The sequence below is a fragment of the Solanum dulcamara genome, chromosome 9 (assembly GCF_947179165.1).
Source record: "Solanum dulcamara chromosome 9, daSolDulc1.2, whole genome shotgun sequence".
In the NCBI taxonomy this organism is placed as follows: Eukaryota; Viridiplantae; Streptophyta; class Magnoliopsida; order Solanales; family Solanaceae; genus Solanum; species Solanum dulcamara.
Genome location: NC_077245.1, coordinates 36,688,868 through 36,709,740, shown reverse-complemented (window position 1 = coordinate 36,709,740; position 20,873 = coordinate 36,688,868). Strand labels below are relative to the sequence as shown.

General features: G+C 34.1%; 1 protein-coding gene across 6 annotated transcripts; it reads left to right on the top strand.

Annotated features, from left to right (window-relative positions):
• The first annotated feature begins 15,355 nt into the window (after positions 1–15,355).
• Positions 15,356–20,704, top strand: LOC129904565 (uncharacterized). 6 transcript variants are annotated; one of them, XR_008770451.1, is made up of 8 exons: positions 15,356–15,538; positions 17,040–17,263; positions 18,280–18,519; positions 18,600–18,802; positions 19,001–19,088; positions 19,175–19,276; positions 19,491–20,058; positions 20,408–20,704. XR_008770451.1 is itself a non-coding variant. In XM_055980123.1 (7 exons), exons 3-6 carry the CDS (start codon positions 18,765–18,767, stop codon positions 19,842–19,844), a joined length of 582 nt encoding a protein of 193 aa, XP_055836098.1. In that variant the 5' UTR covers positions 15,358–15,538; positions 18,280–18,519; positions 18,600–18,764; the 3' UTR covers positions 19,845–19,884; positions 20,408–20,704. The 6 variants fall into 6 exon arrangements, 1 of the variants encoding a protein (XP_055836098.1); XR_008770452.1 differs by lacking the exon at positions 17,040–17,263 and adding an exon at positions 16,541–16,699; XR_008770453.1 differs by lacking the exon at positions 17,040–17,263 and adding an exon at positions 15,829–15,880.
• The last annotated feature ends 169 nt before the right edge of the window (positions 20,705–20,873 follow it).

Here is a 20,873-nt window from a genome sequence, read left to right as displayed (position 1 = left end):
CAACAAAAATGCAAAATGATCAAGCAATTCGTACAAGTGGGCGATTCAGCGAAAGTTTTGCAATACTTGAGATAATAGTCATACCAAAATACAAAACAAGGAGTAAGGAAACAACCCAACAAAATACTTCAAATTTCAGAAAAATAAAATATTTCAAGTTAAAGTTTATACACGAACCTTGTCATTTTAGAACACAACAAGTTCTACCACCACTCGAGGAGTTCAATTTCTCTATGTCATAGATCAACCAAAATCCACTTCGTCAAACAGTTCCTCTTAGCTTGTATAAGAGAATGTACACCTTAAATACACAATCAAATATTTACTTACGTTTAAAAGTTCCAGCATATCAAAACTAAACATAAAATCACTGAAAATCAACCCAAAGTATCAAAACGGAAATTCTGGGCAGCACTACTATCTTGTATTGCTGCTCAGTTTCGAAGGGGTAAATAGGAGAATTAGGCTTTTTGTCCTCAAAGAAAGTTATAGATATATGTCTTAGGGTCATATATAACTTTGAATCACTCATACATCAATTATGTACAACAAGATATGCTCAAAATACCCACAACAGTCCATGAAGGATATTTAGACCAAAATCTGGGCAGCACCTCCCCTGTACTTCATCACCCTTTTTCGAGTCAATAAAAGCAAAACTGGATTTTAGATCCTAAATAAAAGTTATATCTCTATGAAATAGCTTTCCAAAATATCTTGAATCAATCAAAACTAAGTTTTACACAAGGAGTTATACTACAATTACTAACAGCAGTCCCAACCAAAAACGGGTTTGCAAGCAAAGTTTATTCCCCCAATTTCGACAACAACAACTTATCAAGAACATCAACAACAATATAAACAATCATTCTACTTCATAACTTAACTAATTCCACCCATTTAATCCAACCAAAACATCCCCTAATCCATAAATTCCAACAAAGCAACAAACAAGTTTATAACACTATTTTCTCCGTTCTAATCCGTTAAATCTCTAAATAAGCTTGATAATAAGGAAAAACAACACCTCAATATTACCTTGAAGTATAAGTCAACCACCTTAATACACTCCTTCTTCTCTGATTTTTACCTCAAAATGAAGACAACGCAACGTGCAATATTTTTCTCGAATTTGGGTCAAAAATGGCTTTTAATTCTCTCTCTCTATATATATATATATCTATGGTGTTCTGGAAGTATATTGAATGAAAGGAAAGAGATAAGGCTGAACTTATCTCTTACATGGTAAGAAATGTGGGCTGACCCGACTTGGAATCGGGTTGGGCCAAACTTTCTGCCCATCTTGACCCTTCTACCTTATAATGTTCATAACTTTTTATTTCGATGTCATATATAAGCTCATGACCTATGGTTGGAAAGGTATTTCAATTATCTACAACTTTCTTTTTATGGGTTTTCCCAAATTTTCAAATATTGATAGGGTTATGTCCTCCTGAAGTCAGATCATCCAAAAACATAACTAAAAAAATAAAATAAATAATTTTTAGAAATAAATTGGGGTGTTACAACTCTACCCCCGTTAAGAAATTTCATCCCGAAATTTACCTGATAGTCTCCTCAAAACAACTGTGGATGTTGGAGTCGCATATCCTCTTCTCTCTCCCATGTAGCTTCCTTGCCAAAATGATTTCTCCAAAGGATCTTTACTAAAGGGAGTTTCTTGTTCCTAAGCTTTTTTGTATCATGCTCCAAGATTTTGATAGGTTCCTCTTCGTATGTCAAGTCAGGATTGACCTCAATGGATTCAACAGGAAGAACATGAGATGAATCTGAGCGATATCTTCTAAGCATAGAAACATGGAAGACATTGTGGATTCTATCTAACTCCGGTGGAAGCGCTAGTTTATATGCAACTGGACCAACTCTCTCAAGTACTTCATATGGTCCAACAAATCGAGGACTAAGTTTCCCTTTTTGGCCAAATCTCATAATTCTCTTCCATGGAGAAACCTTTAAAAATACCTTGTCTCCTGCCTGATATTCAATTTCACGCCTCTTAAGATCAGCATAAGACTTTTGTCTATCTGAAGCAATTTTTAGACGATCCTTGATGATTTTTACCTTATCCTCAGTTTGTTGCACAATCTCAGGACCAACCAGTTTTCGTTCACCAACTTCACTCCAGCAAAGAGGAGTTCTACACTTTCTCCCATATAAGGCTTCATAGGGTGGCATGCAATTGCTTGATTGGTAGCTATTGTTATAAGCGAATTCTACCAAGGCTAGGTGTCTGTCCCAACTACCTTCAAATTCCATAATGTAAGCTCGAAGCATATCTTCCAAGATTTGAATCACCCTCTCGGATTGACCATCTATCTGAGGATGGAAAGATGTACTAAAGTTCAACCTAGTGCCCAAAGCTTCTTGCAAGCTAGTCCAGAATCTAGATGTAAACCTCGGGTCTCGGTCAGATACAATAGAAACAGGAACTCCATGTAGCCTCACAATTTCATTAACGTACAATTCTGCTAAACGTTCAAGTGGGTAGTCCATTCTGATGGCCAAGAAATGAGCACTTTTAGTGAGCCTATCAACTATAACCCAAATTGCATCATGATTTCTTTGGGTACGTGGAAGCCCAGAAATAAAGTCCATGGTTATTCTTTCCCATTTCCACTCAGGTATTGATAGGGGTTGTAATAATCCTGCTGGGACTTGATGCTCGGCCTTTATTTGTTGACAAGCTAAGCATTTAGAAATATATTCCGCAATGTCCTTCTTCATACCATTCCACCAGTAGTGTTCTTTGATGGTTTGGTACATTTTGGTCCCTCCAGGATGCATTACATATGGTGACGTATGTGCTTCATTCAAAATCTCTTTCCTCAAGTTGTCATCCTTTGGAACACATAACCTATTATGATAAAATAGAGCACCATTCTCCCCTAAAGTAAAATCAAGCTTTCATCCAGTTTGAACTTCTTTGATCAATTTTACAAGCTTCTCATCTAACTATTGTGCTTCTTTCACCTGTTCAAGTAGAATTGGCTTGACTTGCAACCTAGCAACAATAGAGCCATCAGAATTAAATGCAAGACAAGCATTCATGGCTCGTAAGTCAAGAAATGAAGTCAGAGGATTAATAGATAAACTAGCAAAGGCTTTATGACTTAGAGCATCCGCAACTATATTGGCTTTACCAGGATGATAGTCAATGGTACAGTCGTAATCTTTAATGAGTTCAAGCCATCTACGTTGCCTCAAATTCAACTCTTTCTGTGTACCCAAGTACTTCAAACTCTTGTGATCAGTAAATATGTGACACTTTTCGCCATATAAGTAATGCCTCCAAATTTTCAAGGCAAACACTATGGCAGCGAGCTCAAGGTCATGAGTAGGATAGTTCAATTCATGTGGTTTCAATTTTCGGGAAGCATATGCAACCACTTTCCCTTCTTGCATCAGTACACAACCCAAACCATGATGAGAAGCATCACTATATATCACATATTCTTTACCTTCAGTTGGTAGAGTAAGTATAGGAGCTTGTGTCAATAAGGATTTGAGATTTTCAAAACTTTCCTGGCATTTGTCATCCCATACAAACTTGACATCCTTCCTCAAAAGTTTAGTCAAAGGGGAGGCGATAATGGAGAAGCCTTTGACAAACCTCCTATAGTATCCCGCTAAACCCAAGAAACTCCTTACTTTAGTTGGACTTTTAGGTGGTATCCATTCAACAATAGCTTGAATCTTACCAGGATACACTTTCACACCTGCGGCCGACACAATATGTCCCAGAAAGGCCACTTCATCGAGCCAAAATTCACATTTAGAAAGCTTAGCATAAAGCTTCTTCTCTTGCAGAATTTGCAAAACAATTCGAAGATGTTTATCATGCTCTTCTTCATTCTTGGAATATATTAAAATATCATCTATAAATACCACCACAAATTGATCAAGATAAGGCCTAAATACTCGATTCATCAAATCCATGAATATTGCAGGCGCATTAGTTAATCCGAATGGCATCACTAAGAATTCATAGTGACCGTATCGAGTTCTAAAAGTAGTTTTAGGAACATCTTCCTTTCTAACACGCAGTTGGTGATACCCAGACCTTAAATCAATCTTTGAGAATAAATTAGAACCCTTCAGTAGATCAAACAAATCATCAATTCTTGGTAATGGATATCCGTTCTTGATTGTTATTTTATTCAATTGTCTATAGTCAATACAAAGTCTAAGAGTACCATCTTTCTTTTTCACAAATAGCACAGGGGCTCCCCAAGGAGAAACACTTAGACGAATGAAACCTTTCTCAAGAAGTTCTTGCAATTGAGTCTTCAATTCCTTTAATTCTGTTGGTGCCATCCTATAAGGAGTGATAGAAATAGGAGTAGATTCAGGAATGAGCTCAATCGGAAATTCAACTTCTCTTTCTGGTGGTAACCCAGGAAGATTTTCTGGAAACACTTCAGAAAAGTCACACACAGTAGGTATATCTTTAAGAATAGGACTCTCCATACGTGTATCAATTATGTGAGAAAGATACACACTACAACCCCGATGAATCATCTTTTTTGCTAAGGCCACAGAAATAATATTAGAGGACAATGACCTTTTACCCTGCACAATAATGTGTGAAAATGCAAGGTCCTTAAAAGTCACATGCTTAGACCTACAATCCACTACTGCATGATATTTATAAAGCCAATCCATACCGATAATAATATCAAAATCATGGAAAGGCATTTCAATCAAATTAGCAGGAAGGACCAGGTTTTGAATCATGAAGGGACAACCTCAATAGATTTGATTGCAAACAACCTGTTGACCCAAAGGACTTTGGACAAGCACACCATAATCGAGTCTCACAGGCTTCACATTTTCAGGAAAATCCAATGATGAACAAATATACGAATGTGTAGAACCAGGATCAAATAATGTAATGACACATAAGTCGAATAAGTGAAATTTACCAACAACCACATCTGCTCCATCTTGTTCATCCATCTGTCTCATCGCATAAGCTCGTACTGTAGCTCTTGATCCACTCGCTTGATTGGATCCACCTGCACCTATTGCTTGTGTGTTTCTAGATCTTGCACCTCTATTCCCTTGAGATTGAGTGGTAATAGGTTTCTGAACAGAGACTTCCATATGCGGAGAAGAAATGGGATTAGGATTAGGACAATCCCTTACTTTATGATCGAAGCTCCCACAATTAAAACAAGCGCCAGAAGCTCTTCTACAAGTACCAAAGTGATTTTTTCCACATTGTGCACAAGTGGGTATATGAGTCTTGCCTTGACCATAGCTTGGAGTGCTGGCAGTAGAGTAACTTGATCTATTCTGCTTATGTTGGGCTATCTTACGAAAAGTATTAGCTGTGGAACTGTCAAATCTCCCTCTTTTTGATGGACCTCCTGAATCTGCATAAGCTTTCCTGAACTTGTGTTCACTTCTACCAGTTTGTTCCTTGTCGATCCTTTCCCAAGTAAGAGCAGCTGAAACTAATTTACAAAAATTTTCATGTTGTAGGACCGCTACATATTTTCTGATAGAATCATTCAAACCATCTTCGAACCGCCTGCACTTATCTTTTTCATCATTAATAATACCCCCAGCATAGCGGGACAGCCTGAGAAATTGCTGCTGATATTCAGCGATAGACATGCTCCCTTGCTCTAAATTTAAGAACTCTTTTTTCTTTGCATCGTGATAACCAGGTGGGACATACTTCTTACGAAATTCCTTCACAAAATCATCCCAAGTAAGAACAGGAGGTTTTGCCCTGGCATTCGGTACACTTATCCACCAATCATAGGCATTTTTTTGTAACAGTGAGACAGCATACTTAAATTTGGAAGTGTCTGAACACTCTAACCGCTCGAATACTCTTTCAATTCATTCCAACCACTGCTCGGCATCGGTAGGGTCAACAGTTCCTTCAAACTCAACTCCCCCCATTTTTCTCATTTTCTCATAGTTCATTTTATCAGGGTCAGGCATTCTTCTAGCCATGTGATGAAAGAAATCAGCCATTTGTTGAAAAGAGGATCAGCAGCAGGAGCACTATGACTCATTTGGGGGTGTGGCCCAACTCTTGTGCCCCGATTATTTCCCGCTTTAGATCCACTTGTGCTAAGAGGATTAGGATCAGAAAAATGTTCTCCAACCCCTTCTTGTAGGTGAGGTTGGGCATTAGAGTTATTTTCCCCCTCACGAGCGGCTTCCATAAGTCTATTAGAAGTAGAAGATGCCACGAATTGACTCCTAAATAAGGGAAGATCACATTGCATTAGGGACATGCACATGATGCATATGCGCTATATATAGGAAAAAAATATACGGGACAAAAGAAAATAGTATGCCAACAAATCACAACAAAAGTCCTAGAATTATAAACCTAGGCTCTGATACCAACTCTTGTAGCATCCCCTTTTAGGAGAATACCACTTACGAAACAAAAACTAATTATTACTATTTTTTTACCCTAAAAAAACTTATTGAAATACGATATAGGAGTTTTATTTTAAAAAAAATAATTTCCAATTCAACAATACTGCAGGTCCATAAATACACAAAACTTCAAATAAGTAATTATCACAAAAATATTATCTTCCTTCGTGCATAATGACAAGTCAAAATATAACCTAGTACATTGCATAATTTGAGTTAAAAGCACACTCTAAAATAACAAAATTAGTCACTTGGTTCAAGTTACAAGCCTTCAAAATTTCATACATAAGTGCCACACATGTATCATGTACAAGTCCCCAAAATAATATACAAAATCTAGATGTATATGCATATGTGATCTTCAAAAGAGCTCTCAAAAAGTCTACTCCACACGGCCATCTTCATATCCCGTCTCGCACATCACCTACGATAGAAAACAACTATCGCTAAGCATAAAGCTTAGTGGTGTATAACCTTTGGACTTAGAGCCATTAAAAATTCTCAAATTTCCTTTTTCATCATAAGCGGTTTAATAAGGTAGCATTAAGTCCAAGTGAACAAGTATATCAAGTATCGAATACAAATCTTGGAGAGTTTCAAAATATCAATACTAATATTCAAAGGCTTAAATACCAAGGATGCTTATAATTTAATTTAAAAGAGTAGTCAAATAATCAATTTCACCCCATATGTACGTCATGCCTTCACACTAAGCACAATCAATATCAAGACGGACCGAAGCCCCGAAATCAAGAAGTGTCCATATCAAGAAGGGTCGTCACCCAATATTAAGAAGATCAAAGACCATGTTGAAAGTGGCTTTTCACTCGTACTAAAAAATGGACGAAAATCCATCGTCAAGACGAAATGTAAATCCAAAGTCAAAATGGGCAAGATCTGAATCGAGAGGCATGCCAATATCGATGACAAGTCACCGTAACAAGAAGGACAAATTCCCAACAAAAATGCAAAATGATCAAGCAATTCGTACAAGTGGGCAATTCAGCGAAAGTTTTGCAATACTTGAGATAATAGTCATACCAAAATACAAAACAAGGAGTAAGGAAACAACCCAACAAAATACTTCAAATTTTAGAAAAATAAAATATTTCAAGTTCAAGTTTATACACGAACCTTGTCATTTTAGAACACAACAAGTTCTACCACCACTCGAGGAGTTCAATTTCTCTATGTCATAGATCAACCAAAATCCACTTCGTCAAACAGTTCCTCTTAGCTTGTATAAGAGAATGTACACCTTAAATACACAATCAAATATTTACTTACGTTTAAAAGTTCCAGCATATCAAAACTAAACATAAAATCACTGAAAATCAACCCAAAGTATCAAAACGGAAATTCTGGGCAGCACTACTGTCTTGTATTGCTGCTCAGTTTCGAAGGGGTAAATAGGGGAATTAGGCTTTTTGTCCTCAAAGAAAGTTATAGATATATATCTTAGGGTCATATATAACTTTGAATCACCCATACATCAATTATTTACAACAAGATATGCTCAAAATACCCACAGCAGTCCATGAAGGATTTTTAGACCAAAATCTGGGCAGCACCTCCCCTGTACTTCATCACCCTTTTTCGAGTCAATAAAAGCAAAACTGGATTTTAGATACTAAATAAAAGTTATATCCCTATGAAATAGCTTTCCAAAACATCTTGAATCACTCAAAACTAAGTTTTACACAAGGAGTTATACTACAATTACTAACAGCAGTCCCAACCAAAAACGGGTTTGCAAGCAAAGTTTATTCCCCCAATTTCGACAACAACTTATCAAGAACATCAACAACAATATAAACAATCATTATACTTCATAACTTAACTAATTATACCCATTTAATCCAACCAAAACATCCCCTAATCCATAAATTCCAACAAAGCAACAAACAAGTTTATAACACTATTTTCTCCGTTCTAATCCGTTAAATCTCTAAACAAGCTTGATAATAAGGTAAAACAACACCTCAATCTTACCTTGAAGTATAAGTCAACCACCTTAATACACTCCTTCTTATCTGATTTTTAGCTCAAAATGAAGACAACGCAACGTGCAACGTTTTTCTCTTCACGAGCTTCGGAAATCGGGACTCGAATTTGGGTTAAAAATGACTTTTAATTCTCTCTCTCTCTATATATATATCTCTATGGTGTTCTGGAAGTATATTGAATGAAAGGAAAGAGATAAGGCTGAACTTATCTCTTACATGGTAAGAAATGTGGGCTGACCCGACTTGGAATTGGGTTGGGCTAAACTTTCTGCCCATCTTGACCCTTCTGCCTTATAATGTCAATAACTTTTTATTCCGATGTTATATATAAGCCCATGACCTATGGTTGGAAAGGTATTTCAATTATCAACAACTTTAATTTTATGGGTTTTCCCAAATTTTCAAATTTTGATAGGGTTATGTCCTCCTGAAGTCAGATCATCCAAAAACATAACTAAAATAAATAAATAAATAATTTTTAGAAATAAATTGGGGTGTTACAAAAAATATTTATTTATAAATATATTCTCAACAATTATGGTGGAAAAGATGTAAAAAGGATTTTGAGGTGTAATTGGATCTTTAATCATGTTAATACATGCATTAAATCACCTTGCATTTCTCTAGAAATTCATGGTATTAGTAATACACACCTTAATATACAATAGAGTGTATCAAATAAGGTACTACTAATATACTCTACCAAACGACCCCTTGTTATTTAAGCCTATCCCCATATGCAACCCAATAGCCATAACCCACAAGTCTCAGGATCTCATAATAACCCAACAGTTGTCTACACATAATCTCACAAGAGTCATTGGCTTTCTAAATAATTTTACCAAGATTAACATTTAAAGATTGGACCTTTATCACTAGTCATATAATAATTCATGACCCACATCATAAATTCCAACTCTAAACAACAATTGACAATTATTTAACTATCTAGACTCCATGCCTGAAAGCCAAGACATGAAATCTCCCGTCAATCTACATTATATTAAGTGATGGGAATGAATATATAACCACGAAATTGATAAAACCTAGCCTACTTTGACTCTAAGACGTTGTCAAAGGCTTAGAGTACGATCCCTGACTTTCAGAAGGAGAAACTATGGACACGGGCCTAAAATCCATGGGTTGTAGCCTTTGTTGTGCTAGAACTCCCTTCTTCCCTTCTCTCCAAGCCTAGAGAAGTTTTTTGGTGATTTCTAGGGTAGCCCTCTCTATTTTAGAACTTAAGAGAAAAATGAGATAGTAAAAATATGCCACTTTTAAATTCTGGCCTGTCGAATTCTGACATGGCACCTTAGCCCGGATAATATTTAGTAAAATAGGCATAACGTCTTACTTCAAACTCCAAATGAGGCAAAATTGGTAGAAATAAAAAGAAGACTCATATACTTTTAATTTGATAGGTCATGAGCCACCTAATTCATTATAGTTTGAGAGTTATGGTCATTTGAAGTTGACCTTAGTATAAACTTAAGTTTGAAACTAAATCGGAAAGACACTTTCAAATTAACTTTGAGATATGAGCATAGAACCACCTTAATTCACAACTAATACAATTGCATACCAAGGAATTGATCCTAATCTTATGATGAATGAGATTTCTATACATTTACCGTAGACAATTTTAGTAACGATGTAATGAACCTCTAAGTCATTTTTGCCTTAATGCCTTCTTTTCTTCATTTAGAGCATTCTTGTTGCGGCCCCAAGTCATTTATGATTTTCTGGCATTGACTATTCGGTTGTCTGATCGTTCATTTGGGTTTTATGCCCGTTTCCCTATTTTGGAGCTTTTGAAACTTGAAAAATTGATTTTGGTCATAACAATGGGTAAAACACCTCAAAATGAAATTATGACGGTTGCATCAAATCCAAAATGGTCAAATTAGGCTAGTAGCACAATTGGCATGAGTATCGAGGCATTCAGTGCAAGTTTGGGGCCATTTGGTGTTTTAGCCTTTGAAGTTTGGCCTAGAATTGACTTTGGTCAACATTATTGGAAAACACATTCGGATAAAAATTCTATCAGTATCCTTCACAATTTATGTATCACCTTTTGTGTTTATGATTGTCTCCTTCTGTATACTTTGATGTGAAACTATAGAATGTAACTTCTCAATAGGGGTTGATTTTTGTATCCCATTTTTAGCTACAGAAGCATTAGTTATAGTGCTGATTAATTATTGTTCCTGAGTAGGTACCACTTCATCTGTTTTGCCAGTTCCATTTTCTATCTATAGTATCTGAGTATGCTCCCCTTTAGAAGGAAATCTTCCTTCCAGCAAAGCCACAACTTGAAGAGGTTCTTCATAATATGCATTCCTTAACATCTCCTTAGTATCAAAACCTCCTTGATTATCACTACTCATAATTGATGTATTCAAATCTTCCTCTCTATTTTTATCATCATTATCTTCAGACATATCTTTTGCTACATAACTATTCTGATTTACTTCTTTTTGATTTACATATGCATTCCTCTGTAGATTACAGCTAACAGCAACTCTGGAACTCTCTTCAACTGATTTCCCCCTTCCCTTTCCAGTATCAGTGTCATCATGCAGCTTTTGCTGCTCTATAGTATTGTTGCTGGTACACGCATTCAACTTTTTTTGTGGAACATCAAAAGATTTGGTGACCCAATCTTTGGTGGACTTCTTTTGATGATTTTGTCGACTTTCTTCTTCTATAATCTCTGGATTGTGTTGTTTTTTTGATTCTATTTCTGTATGTGTATTACCTTGTTGCCTTACTTCTGCATTCTTTGGAACTGATTGACTGATTGCCTTATTATCCATTTTTGCTAAGATAGCAAATGGATTCCTATTCGTAGCTACATTGATGAGAGTTGAGGCATTCTCACTTTGATTAGACTCCTTCACTGTCTCTTTATTGAAAATTATGCCTTTAGGGTTCCAGTATCTGTTTATAATTCTCTTCCTCCTCCTTTGGTTATTCCCCTTCTCCTTATCCTCCTCTAGATTGACTGTTTCTTCTTGTGCTAATTCTTTTACACCTATTTGTTCTGTCACCTCAGCTGTTTTCTTTAATTCCGTGTGTAAACTCCTACATTCTTCATTAGCATGCCCTTGTACTTTACAATGTTTACAATACTAAGGGACCGTGTCATAATGAATCTTTACTTGTTCGATTCTTGATTTCTTGGCCCCTTCATTCACAATTTTCATCTCCACATACTTTGGAAAATCAAACAAAAGATCAACTTCCACTTTCACTCTTGCACAACTTGGTCTGATCTTGTTAATTGTGGATGAATCTAAGTGTAAAGGTTTACCACTGCTGTAGCCAAGGAGAAAATAGATTCTTTAACAAAATATATTGGCTTGAGATCAAGGAAGGAGATCCAAGACATAGCCTATGTAGTTTCCTTATTGACTTTAAATTTCTCATCATATATTAGCGGCCTCATGGAATAAAAATATCCGTCCTTAGCCAATATATAATAGATGTTTTTTGACATCAGATTTATAAAATCCTCTTGTTGATCGAGCCTTGTGAGCACATGACGATTTTTTAATAAACTATTCTACAATCTCCTTTGATGTTGCATTGTCGAGGGATAATCATCCTAAGTTCTTCTAAATCAGGCCATCCATATGAAAACTTTTCAATCATTGCAAATTGGAGGTTTTCAATGGTATTCATTCTTTTCACTTCATCTTTAGTCCATACAATTCTCGGAATACCATTGACATACGAGACTATCTTCATAAAAATAGGCTCAACCCATGAGATAGCATTAGGAACCACTGGATTAGGATTCTTGAGAACATTAGCATATTTTTCTTTTGGCGTACTACACTTACCACCCTCATTAGGTGAGTCATTAAGCACGATAGGCAAACTAGGGTTCCTAGTTGAAGACATACTATTACTAAAAGGAGGGAACGAAGATTCTTGTAACAAGGACGACTGGCCAGCCCTATGATCACTGACCAGTGCCGAAAAGGCCATGAAATCAGAAATTTTTGGATCAAATTAGGGCTTATGCGATAGGCATTAACCACAAATTTGTATCTATGTATTTCCATCTATATCTATACTTATATTCTGTATTAAAGCAGGGGCAGAAGCATGAGAATTAGCCAAATGACTTATTAATGTACACTTTAGTAAATTTAAGATATAGCTCCAACAATAAAAGAACTACTTAATTATTTGACATAAAAAGTATAAAATAGTCAAAACGTTCGATTATCAACAATTTTATATTTTACTTACATTTATTTTTTGCATTGTGAATAAAAATTACTGGCATGAAGCAGTTTGCAATTATTTTTTCTTTTTCCTTTTTTCCCACACGTTCTCACCCTAATAAATGCATACACATTATTTTCAACTACAACAATATATCTAATGAAATTCCACACACATTATTTTCATTTTGCACAAAATATATGCAATTGAGATTCACTTTAAAGATTTTTCAGCAAAAACAACTTCTTAATTCTACGCAAATCTTCACTTTGCTGTCAAAATTCTAATTTCTTTTGGTGATTTTTTTTCAAAATATGTGTTGCTCAAGAAAATTATTTTTGTCAAAAATCAAACCAGTTTCACATATTTACAATATTACAAATGTTCTTTATCATTAGTTGTTAATGCCTTGACAACACAACGCAACATTATTTTGGTTTTTCATCCTTTGATCATCAACGAATGAGAAGGTATTGATTTCTATCTTGCTTCATCTCATTGTGATGTTACATAACCTTTGTTTTTTAAAGTATTATTAATGAATAAAAGAGAAAATACCGTGGTTGACTTGGATAAAAATATGAATTTTCATTAATGTATGATAGTTTCATATCAGAATTTTGATCAAGTAGTTGATGCAAATGTCAACTTACTCTGCTTTTTTCTTTAGATATACCTCAATTGTTATGTTATATAAAGTTCTTTTAAAAATTAATTCCTAGACAATTAGTAAATGATTAGTTGATGTGTATCAAACTTATTTAATAGTATCTTTTGAAGTAAGTATCTTTTATATTGAACTTCTTTTTTTTTCGTATTTTAGTGAGTTTGCAATTCAAATAACTTAAGAATATGAAGCTTTTAGGATTTGAAATTGAAGTAAAATATGCAATAGTGTGCTTTATGGTCCCCTTTTTTTAATTACCAGGTAATTTTTTTATAAAAGTTTTTCGATGATATTTTTGCTTTGTTTATTGTAGAGAGCTCGCTAATCAAATAGTTGAAAATTTTCAAGCTTTAGGAGAAAAATGTGTGGTAAGAAGACTTTATACCTCATTTTTAGACTAGATAAAGTAATTAGAAATGAATAAATAAATTGTAGTCTACTGATTAATATTGTTGATATTATGTGAATTCTCATGGTGATTTGAAATTTGTGTTTTTTCTTTTCACTTTGAATATGAATGGACAGGTAATTTAGTGGCCTACTAAAAAATATGTATAAGAGATCTTGCCCAATTTTGCTGAAATTTTTTAATAATTTTAATTAAGTCATTTTCTTGAATAAGAATTGTATTTAATATGGGATACCAATTCTATGAAATCTGACTGTCTTTTAATTTTTACATACATAAGTGAAACAATTTTCATCACGTGATCATATTAGTTGAGAAAATTGAAATAAAAATCTCAATTGATCTAAAAAATCTTTAAGTGATTTCTTTTTGAATTTGTACATATACACAACAACAAAAGAGGAATTAGTGACAATTATTTAGCAATAATAATATAATTGCCACTAAATAATAGTTTAAAGTCAATATTTACCGGCAATTAACCTTAAGGCACTGAAACGTAACCCTTAATAACAATTAGTTTTAAAAGCCAACAGAAAGAAACACGGAGATTTTAATTAAAAGAGACTTTTGAGTTATCTATTTGAGGATATAGGACACAAGTTTTAAAAATTGGGTAAAAGGGACTCTAGTATAATTAGTTATTAATGAGTTATGCTAATTTAAAAAAGAATATTTTTATACACCCCAAAGTTTTGTTATTTACAAATAGGTCCAACATATAAGAGGGTTGTAAAAAACACCTAAACAACTTAGGGTTGTTTAAATATCTTCTGGTTGTTTGAACTAAACAACTTTTGATTGTTTAAACAACTTCTGGTTGTTTGAACTAAACAACTTAGGGTTGTTTAAATATCTTCTGATTGTTTGAACTAAACAACTTTTGGTTGTTTAAATATTTTTTGGTTGTTTAAACAACTTTTGTTGTTTGAACTAAACAATTTAGGGTTGTTTAAATATCTTCTGGTTGTTTGAACTAAACAACTTTTGGTTGTTTAAATATCTTCTTGGTTGCTTGAACAACTCATGTTTATATAAACATTTACAACATATCATCTCTTCTATTCTCATCTCTTTTCATCAATTTTTTAATATAGTTTTCACAATCAAATCGAAGTGAAGAAAAAAATGAGAATGAAACATCCAAAGAAGAAGAAGATGAAAACACAAAAAGTTTAAACAGAAAGGGAAAAACAGAGAAGGAAAAAAGTAAAGAAGTTAAGGAAGAAGAAAATGAAAGAAAAAGAAAAAAGAGCGTTAAAAAAATGAAGAAAAGAGAAGAGAGGAGAAGAGGGAAATGAAGAACAGAAGAGAGAAGAGAAGAGGGAAATGAAGAACTGAAGAGAGAAGAGAAGAGGGAAATAGAGAAAAGTTTAAAAAGTGGAGTAAATGAATGAAAATTAGGGTTTTATTAAAAGTTTTTAATTTTTAATTTTTACCCTAAACTTTTAAATATTCTAATTCAACCCCATCTCTTCATAATTAACATCTAATTAAAAATTTATAATAAAAAAAATTAAAAAAAAATACAAATCCCCTATCCTTCATTTAAGTCTCGAAGTCCCTTTTACCTTATTTTCCCAAGAAACACTCTTTTATCCTCAAATACCCAAAACATTCTCTTCAGTCAAATTCCATTTCATTCTCAAATTCCCAAAATACGATCTCTCTTTCTCCATTCCATCTGAAACGCTGGATTCATTTGAAGCTTCCTTCCATGGCTACGATGGATTTGATCTGAAGCACGCATCAATTTTACTTTCTTGCTGCTCGATGTGAAGCACGCAGCAAGAGGTAATCTCTCTTTTTCTTTTAGCTCGATCTCTCTTTCTCGATCTCTCAATCTCTCTTTCTCGTTGATAATCCTCTTTTTCTCTGTATTTTTCTAATAAATGTTTACATGCATATGCTATCAACTTATAATTATGTTTTTATCTTTAATTTTCTTATAATTTTGTTTAAATTCGTTTATACGGTAAACTTGAGTTTTATTTGATTAGCATTTAGTGTATTATAGCTTTGAGGAAAACATAGCTGAAAAAATCTGTGTATATTAATCAGATTCTGTTTTCTTCTATATTTAGCTCGAGAAAACGATTTGAAATTCTCTATCTCAGGATCACTATTCGAGGTGAGGTAAGAACATAGAAGTCTCTTCTTCATATGTCTCTTATGCTCAGTATAAACTGCTATATTTGAAACTTGAGGATGTTATAGGAGAAGTTTTCCTTTTTAGTATAGTTGTAGGAAAAAATATTTGGTTTATGTGTGTAACTAACATATGATTGAAGATGGTGAATGAAAAAGAGGATTAGTTGTTTATGGCTTTTTTCACTAATTATGAGGTCCAAAGCTCATTCACACTATTCAGTAGATTTTACCCAGTATGTTGTTGTTGTTGAGAATTTTTGGACTGTTGAAAAGAAAATTTTGTGAAAAAGAATATCTTATTATTTGTCAAAGCAAAGAAAAATCACCTGAAGGGAAAATGCCGCTTTAGAAAAGATACAATAGTTTTTGATGACCCTGTTATTGACCCCCTAGTTCAAGGAAAACGACTGATCAAACTTTTATAAGGAAGTGCCATGAGCAGAGGCGAAGTTAGTGTGTTGAGATAATGAAATGTTCAGAGATGACTTCTTTTTGCTAATATAATAGAATCTGGTAAAATTAACTTTTATGTAGTTATTACATATTGCTTTGCTTAATAAAGACATTTTGTGAGCTTCTTTGCCTAGCTTAAAGTATATGATAGCACAATATTTTCAACACGCTAATTGTAATATATTCGCCTAGAGTGTAAACTGATAGGTATTATCACACTGTGTGGTGACAATTCGTCTGATTGTTGACAAGAGCCAAGAGGAGTAACATCAATTTATTTGGATACCAATTCTCTATGAGGGATTTCAACTTAACTTGTGTACACTACAATGATGTTCATCAATCAATTTGGTATGTATATATGTGTAGAATGTGATCTTTGGAGTTGCTATTAAGTAGAAGCCCCCTTATTCTGCAACCTAGATTAAGTGAGGAGTAGCGTATATCTGTATTTAGCAACCTACTTCCCAGTATCACTTTTATTAATCACTTTCAATATCCATTAGTACTCTAACTTGATGAATTTGACTGCCTATTGCCAACTTATAATTATAATAAACTGTGGTCTTTGTTTTTGTTGATTATTATAACTGTGACCTTGTTTGTATCTAGCTAAATGATGTATATTTTATCTATAACTTCTATGTTCATTATTTTATCTCTTATGCTAATTTTTTTTTGGTAATTGCAGAATTAGTAACAAATTTCTTGAACAATCATGGAGAAATCTAGAAATAGAAGATGGATGGATTACAGTAGTGTCAATACAAAGTACTTAGATGGAGTAGAAATATTTTTAAACCACACATTTTGTGAAAAACATAATGGGAGGAACAATTTCATGCCCCTATACAAAATGTGTGCTATACTATCAAGTAAATCGGGCAATGGCATATGATCATCTCGTTGTTAATGGTATTATGCCATCATATAACACTTGATTTTGTCATGGAGAGTCTTCTGAGTTCTAATCTGAATAAGGATGGTGTTTGTTCTCTGAATCTTTTCTTCAAACCTTTACTCTTAATTTTCCTTCTACATGTTTGAAGAAAATAGATAAGTAGTTAATTTTGAAGAACGAAAATGCGAAATAGAGTTGGTAGCAGATTGGTAACTGAACAACGACATGATGAAGAAGTACGATTCTATATTCAGCAATTAATGAAACCTCCGGGCTGCTCTCAAGCCATTGACACTGTTGTTGAGCTGAACAATGAGCCAGATTATTTTTTGAAACTTGAATTTATAGATAATCTGCATAATAAGATCTAAATACATGAGAATGTATATGGTAGTAATAGTCTTTTCCTTCTTGTTTATCTTTTATTTATTGATTATTTGTGTTGTCACAGTTCAAAACTTTGACAAGTAGAATGTACTGGAGTTTGAAAAGTTTATGGAATTTGAAATTCCAAGAACAATTCCTGGAGTTTGATCTTATAAAGGATCAAACTGATGTAATGGCTTACATTGCTATGTCGAGCAAGCGATGGTACAAACACTCTAGTCTTGAGCATTAGTGAAAGGGCTGAGCTTGAAAGAGTATTAGAGCAGATGTTAGAGACATTAGAACAAAAAGATGAACAAGAAAAGTTGTTGTCCATTTGGCACCACCATTTTGCCTATTTCCTGTCTTCTCACTGGCCCAACCTCCCGATTGCTACACTTGTTGGTGCACATCTTCTCTTACGCTCTTGCTTCACTGAATTTTCTGCGAAAAACCTTTGGTTAGATTGATTCTAAATACTTGAGTCCCATCTTTCTAGCAAAGAAAGGGTTTCTAATGGGAAGCTGCAGATATTTTTTATTGTTGTGTTAATTCCTCCCTGTTCCATCATTATTGGAGCGCCTGCACTGTTTAGCTTGATTGTTGACTTGTACTTATTCTTTCTCTAATGACTGTCACAGAGTGAGTTCTGAATTTATTTCAGGTCCTTCAAAGACAAGTAAAGTTCGTGGACCAAATTTATTAAAAGATGTTTGGAATCTACCGTCGGGGAAGACAATTGTTGTGCCGTTTAATAGTCGTAATCAATCAATGGGAAAAGGGCCGAAAACTTGCTAGCTTTCTAGGCGTCATTGCTAGAACCCCGGATTTGACACCGTTAAATGTAATTGATTGGCGAGTGTTTGACGAAGCAGAAAAGACAAAGTTGGTGGAGTTTGTAAAGGTATGAGATTATTATTCTTAACAAGTATCATTTCTTTTTATACATGATATTATCTTGTTAACTTTTGTCTATCTTTTCAGAGAAAGTTCTCAATTCCGATACGCGGAGAAGAGTTTGTGAAAAATCAATAGGAAAAAAATGGAGGGACTATAAATGTGACTTGAAGGTTATGTATGTGACCAAATATAAGACCAAAGATGCCTTGATGAAAAATAGACCAAATCACATACCAAGGGATCATTGGAATGGTCTTGTCTCGTATTGTCTTTCTTAAAAAGCAAAGGTTAGTGCTTCCACTATTACTGCTACTACCACTACTTGAACCACTATTACTGCTACTACCAGTAGCAGTAATAGTTCTTAGTCAAAAGTTGTGCTTTCAATATTGCATTCATTTTACATAGTTCTTCCACTTGTTCTTTCAAAGAACTTAGTACTCTGTTATACTAGCAAGAACTGATGTTTTATTTTCTCATTCTAGAAGCATAGTCAAGCACATTAGCCGAGCTAAGCAAAAAATGGCTCACATGGGAGGATCCAAAAGCATAGCTACCTTGATGAATGAACAGGTAGTCATGCATAAATTACTTACTATAAGATTGTACAACTTGTTTTGATAATGCCTACTTTATTTTGCATCAATTTAACTTTATAGGCTATAGATGGAATAGAGCCTACACGTGCAAAAGTCTACATATTAACTCATACAAAGTGTAGAGATGGTAGACCATTGGATGGGGAGTCTTCAAATGTTGTTGTAAGATTTCTTATGCACTTTTATCTTTCAGTTGTGAAAATTCTTAACTTGAAAATTGATTGGGGAAAAACTGCTTACAAGGTTAAAATATGAGGAATTGGTGAGCTGCAATTAATCTGCTGAAGCTTCTAAGTTTCATTACACTGATTTTCACAAGGCACATGACTGAAATAACATTTATGGTGTCATAAATCATAATCTTAATTATTCTCAGGACACGATGAAAGAGAAGTTGAGTAATGGCGAGACACCTAAGGAACAATCTCATGGCAGTGTTGCTTGGGAAGGAGATGTGTGTTCTCAAGTGTTGGGAAATGAAAAAAGTGGTTATGTTCGTGCTTTAGGACTTGGTCCAATGCCTTCTCTGTTATGGGGCTGTAAATCTTTCTTACGAAATATTTCTGTTGATGGTTTATGTAATGAGGCTGCACATAAGTTAGAACAAGAGATGAAGGAGTTGAACAAAAAACAGGATGAAGAAGTGATTTTGATGAGAAAAAAATCAAGAAATGCTAATTTCAGAATTATCATGGATGAGACAAGTCATGTGGAAATATGCTTCTACTGAATTAAGCAGGCCTCAAAACAATGGAAGCACTACTATACAGGTTATCTGCTTTCAAAGTTTTTAACTTTTGTACTTAAAATTTAGCTTTACAAGAAAATTATGTCATCTAGTGTGTTGATTTTTACTAAGTTTCGGATGCCAATAGTGGCAATGAACAAGCAATATAAGCACTGCTCAAGTCGTCAAGTGGCAACTTCTTTCTCTCTCCTCCAGGGTAATCTCTTTTACCATATATGAGTGCATATACACTATTTTTTTCTTTTGATCAACTCTCCCGTCTGGTTCTTTCTTTGGTTGTTTTCTTGCAATTATATGTTATCTAGACTCTAGATGCACAAAATTGATTCTTTACCACAGAATTTACTAGACTGCTTGTTTCAAAGCCTATGTTTACATTTGCTTGATAAAATATTTACATTTGTTAGATTCAGAAGTTTTCTGGTACTTGCAACTTGTATAGGGTGTATCATACATGTGCTGTGTATTTTCTTCATGCTATATACTTTACTAGCTTTATATTTTGATTGTTCGATCGACTAATTTTTCTCCTTTATATCTGGCAGCTCAACAACTTTTTCTACAGATATCAAATAAAGTTGGCTCTACTAAAGATCCTCCGATATTGCATATGGTCGTGATCCAAACTGCCATAGTTTCACCGGGGAAAAGAAATAATGGCTCAATCTCCTAGTTTTTCATTGTTGAACACATTTTCTCTCCTTTTTTTTTCTTATTTTTTTTTATAACTTTAACACATTCTTTTTGTTTAGATAATTCATACTTTTTAACCACCGGAAGACAAGAAAGTTGATGTATTGATTGTTCTTGTGTAATATGAATGATTTGTTTGGGTTTGGTAATTCTTCTATTATTATCTTTGAATTGATTTCTCTAGTTATTAAATATATAAATTAAGGTGAATTCATGATCAACTTTAGTTGCCATAATAATTTCCACTGAAATAGGCCTTGTTTATCGGCAATTACTACATTTTTACCGGTAAATCCTACTCATGCTTTATATAGTAGA

Excerpts from the sequence above, each read along its gene's own strand:
- LOC129904565 (XM_055980123.1), top strand. The coding sequence starts at position 18,765 with ATGGTCTTGTCTCGTATTGTCTTTCTTAAAAAGCAAAG. Across the intron at positions 18,803-19,000 it reads GTCTTTCTTAAAAAGCAAAG|AAGCATAGTCAAGCACATTA; the intron begins GTTAGTGCTTCC and ends TTCTCATTCTAG. Across the intron at positions 19,277-19,490 it reads GGGAGTCTTCAAATGTTGTT|GACACGATGAAAGAGAAGTT; the intron begins GTAAGATTTCTT and ends AATTATTCTCAG.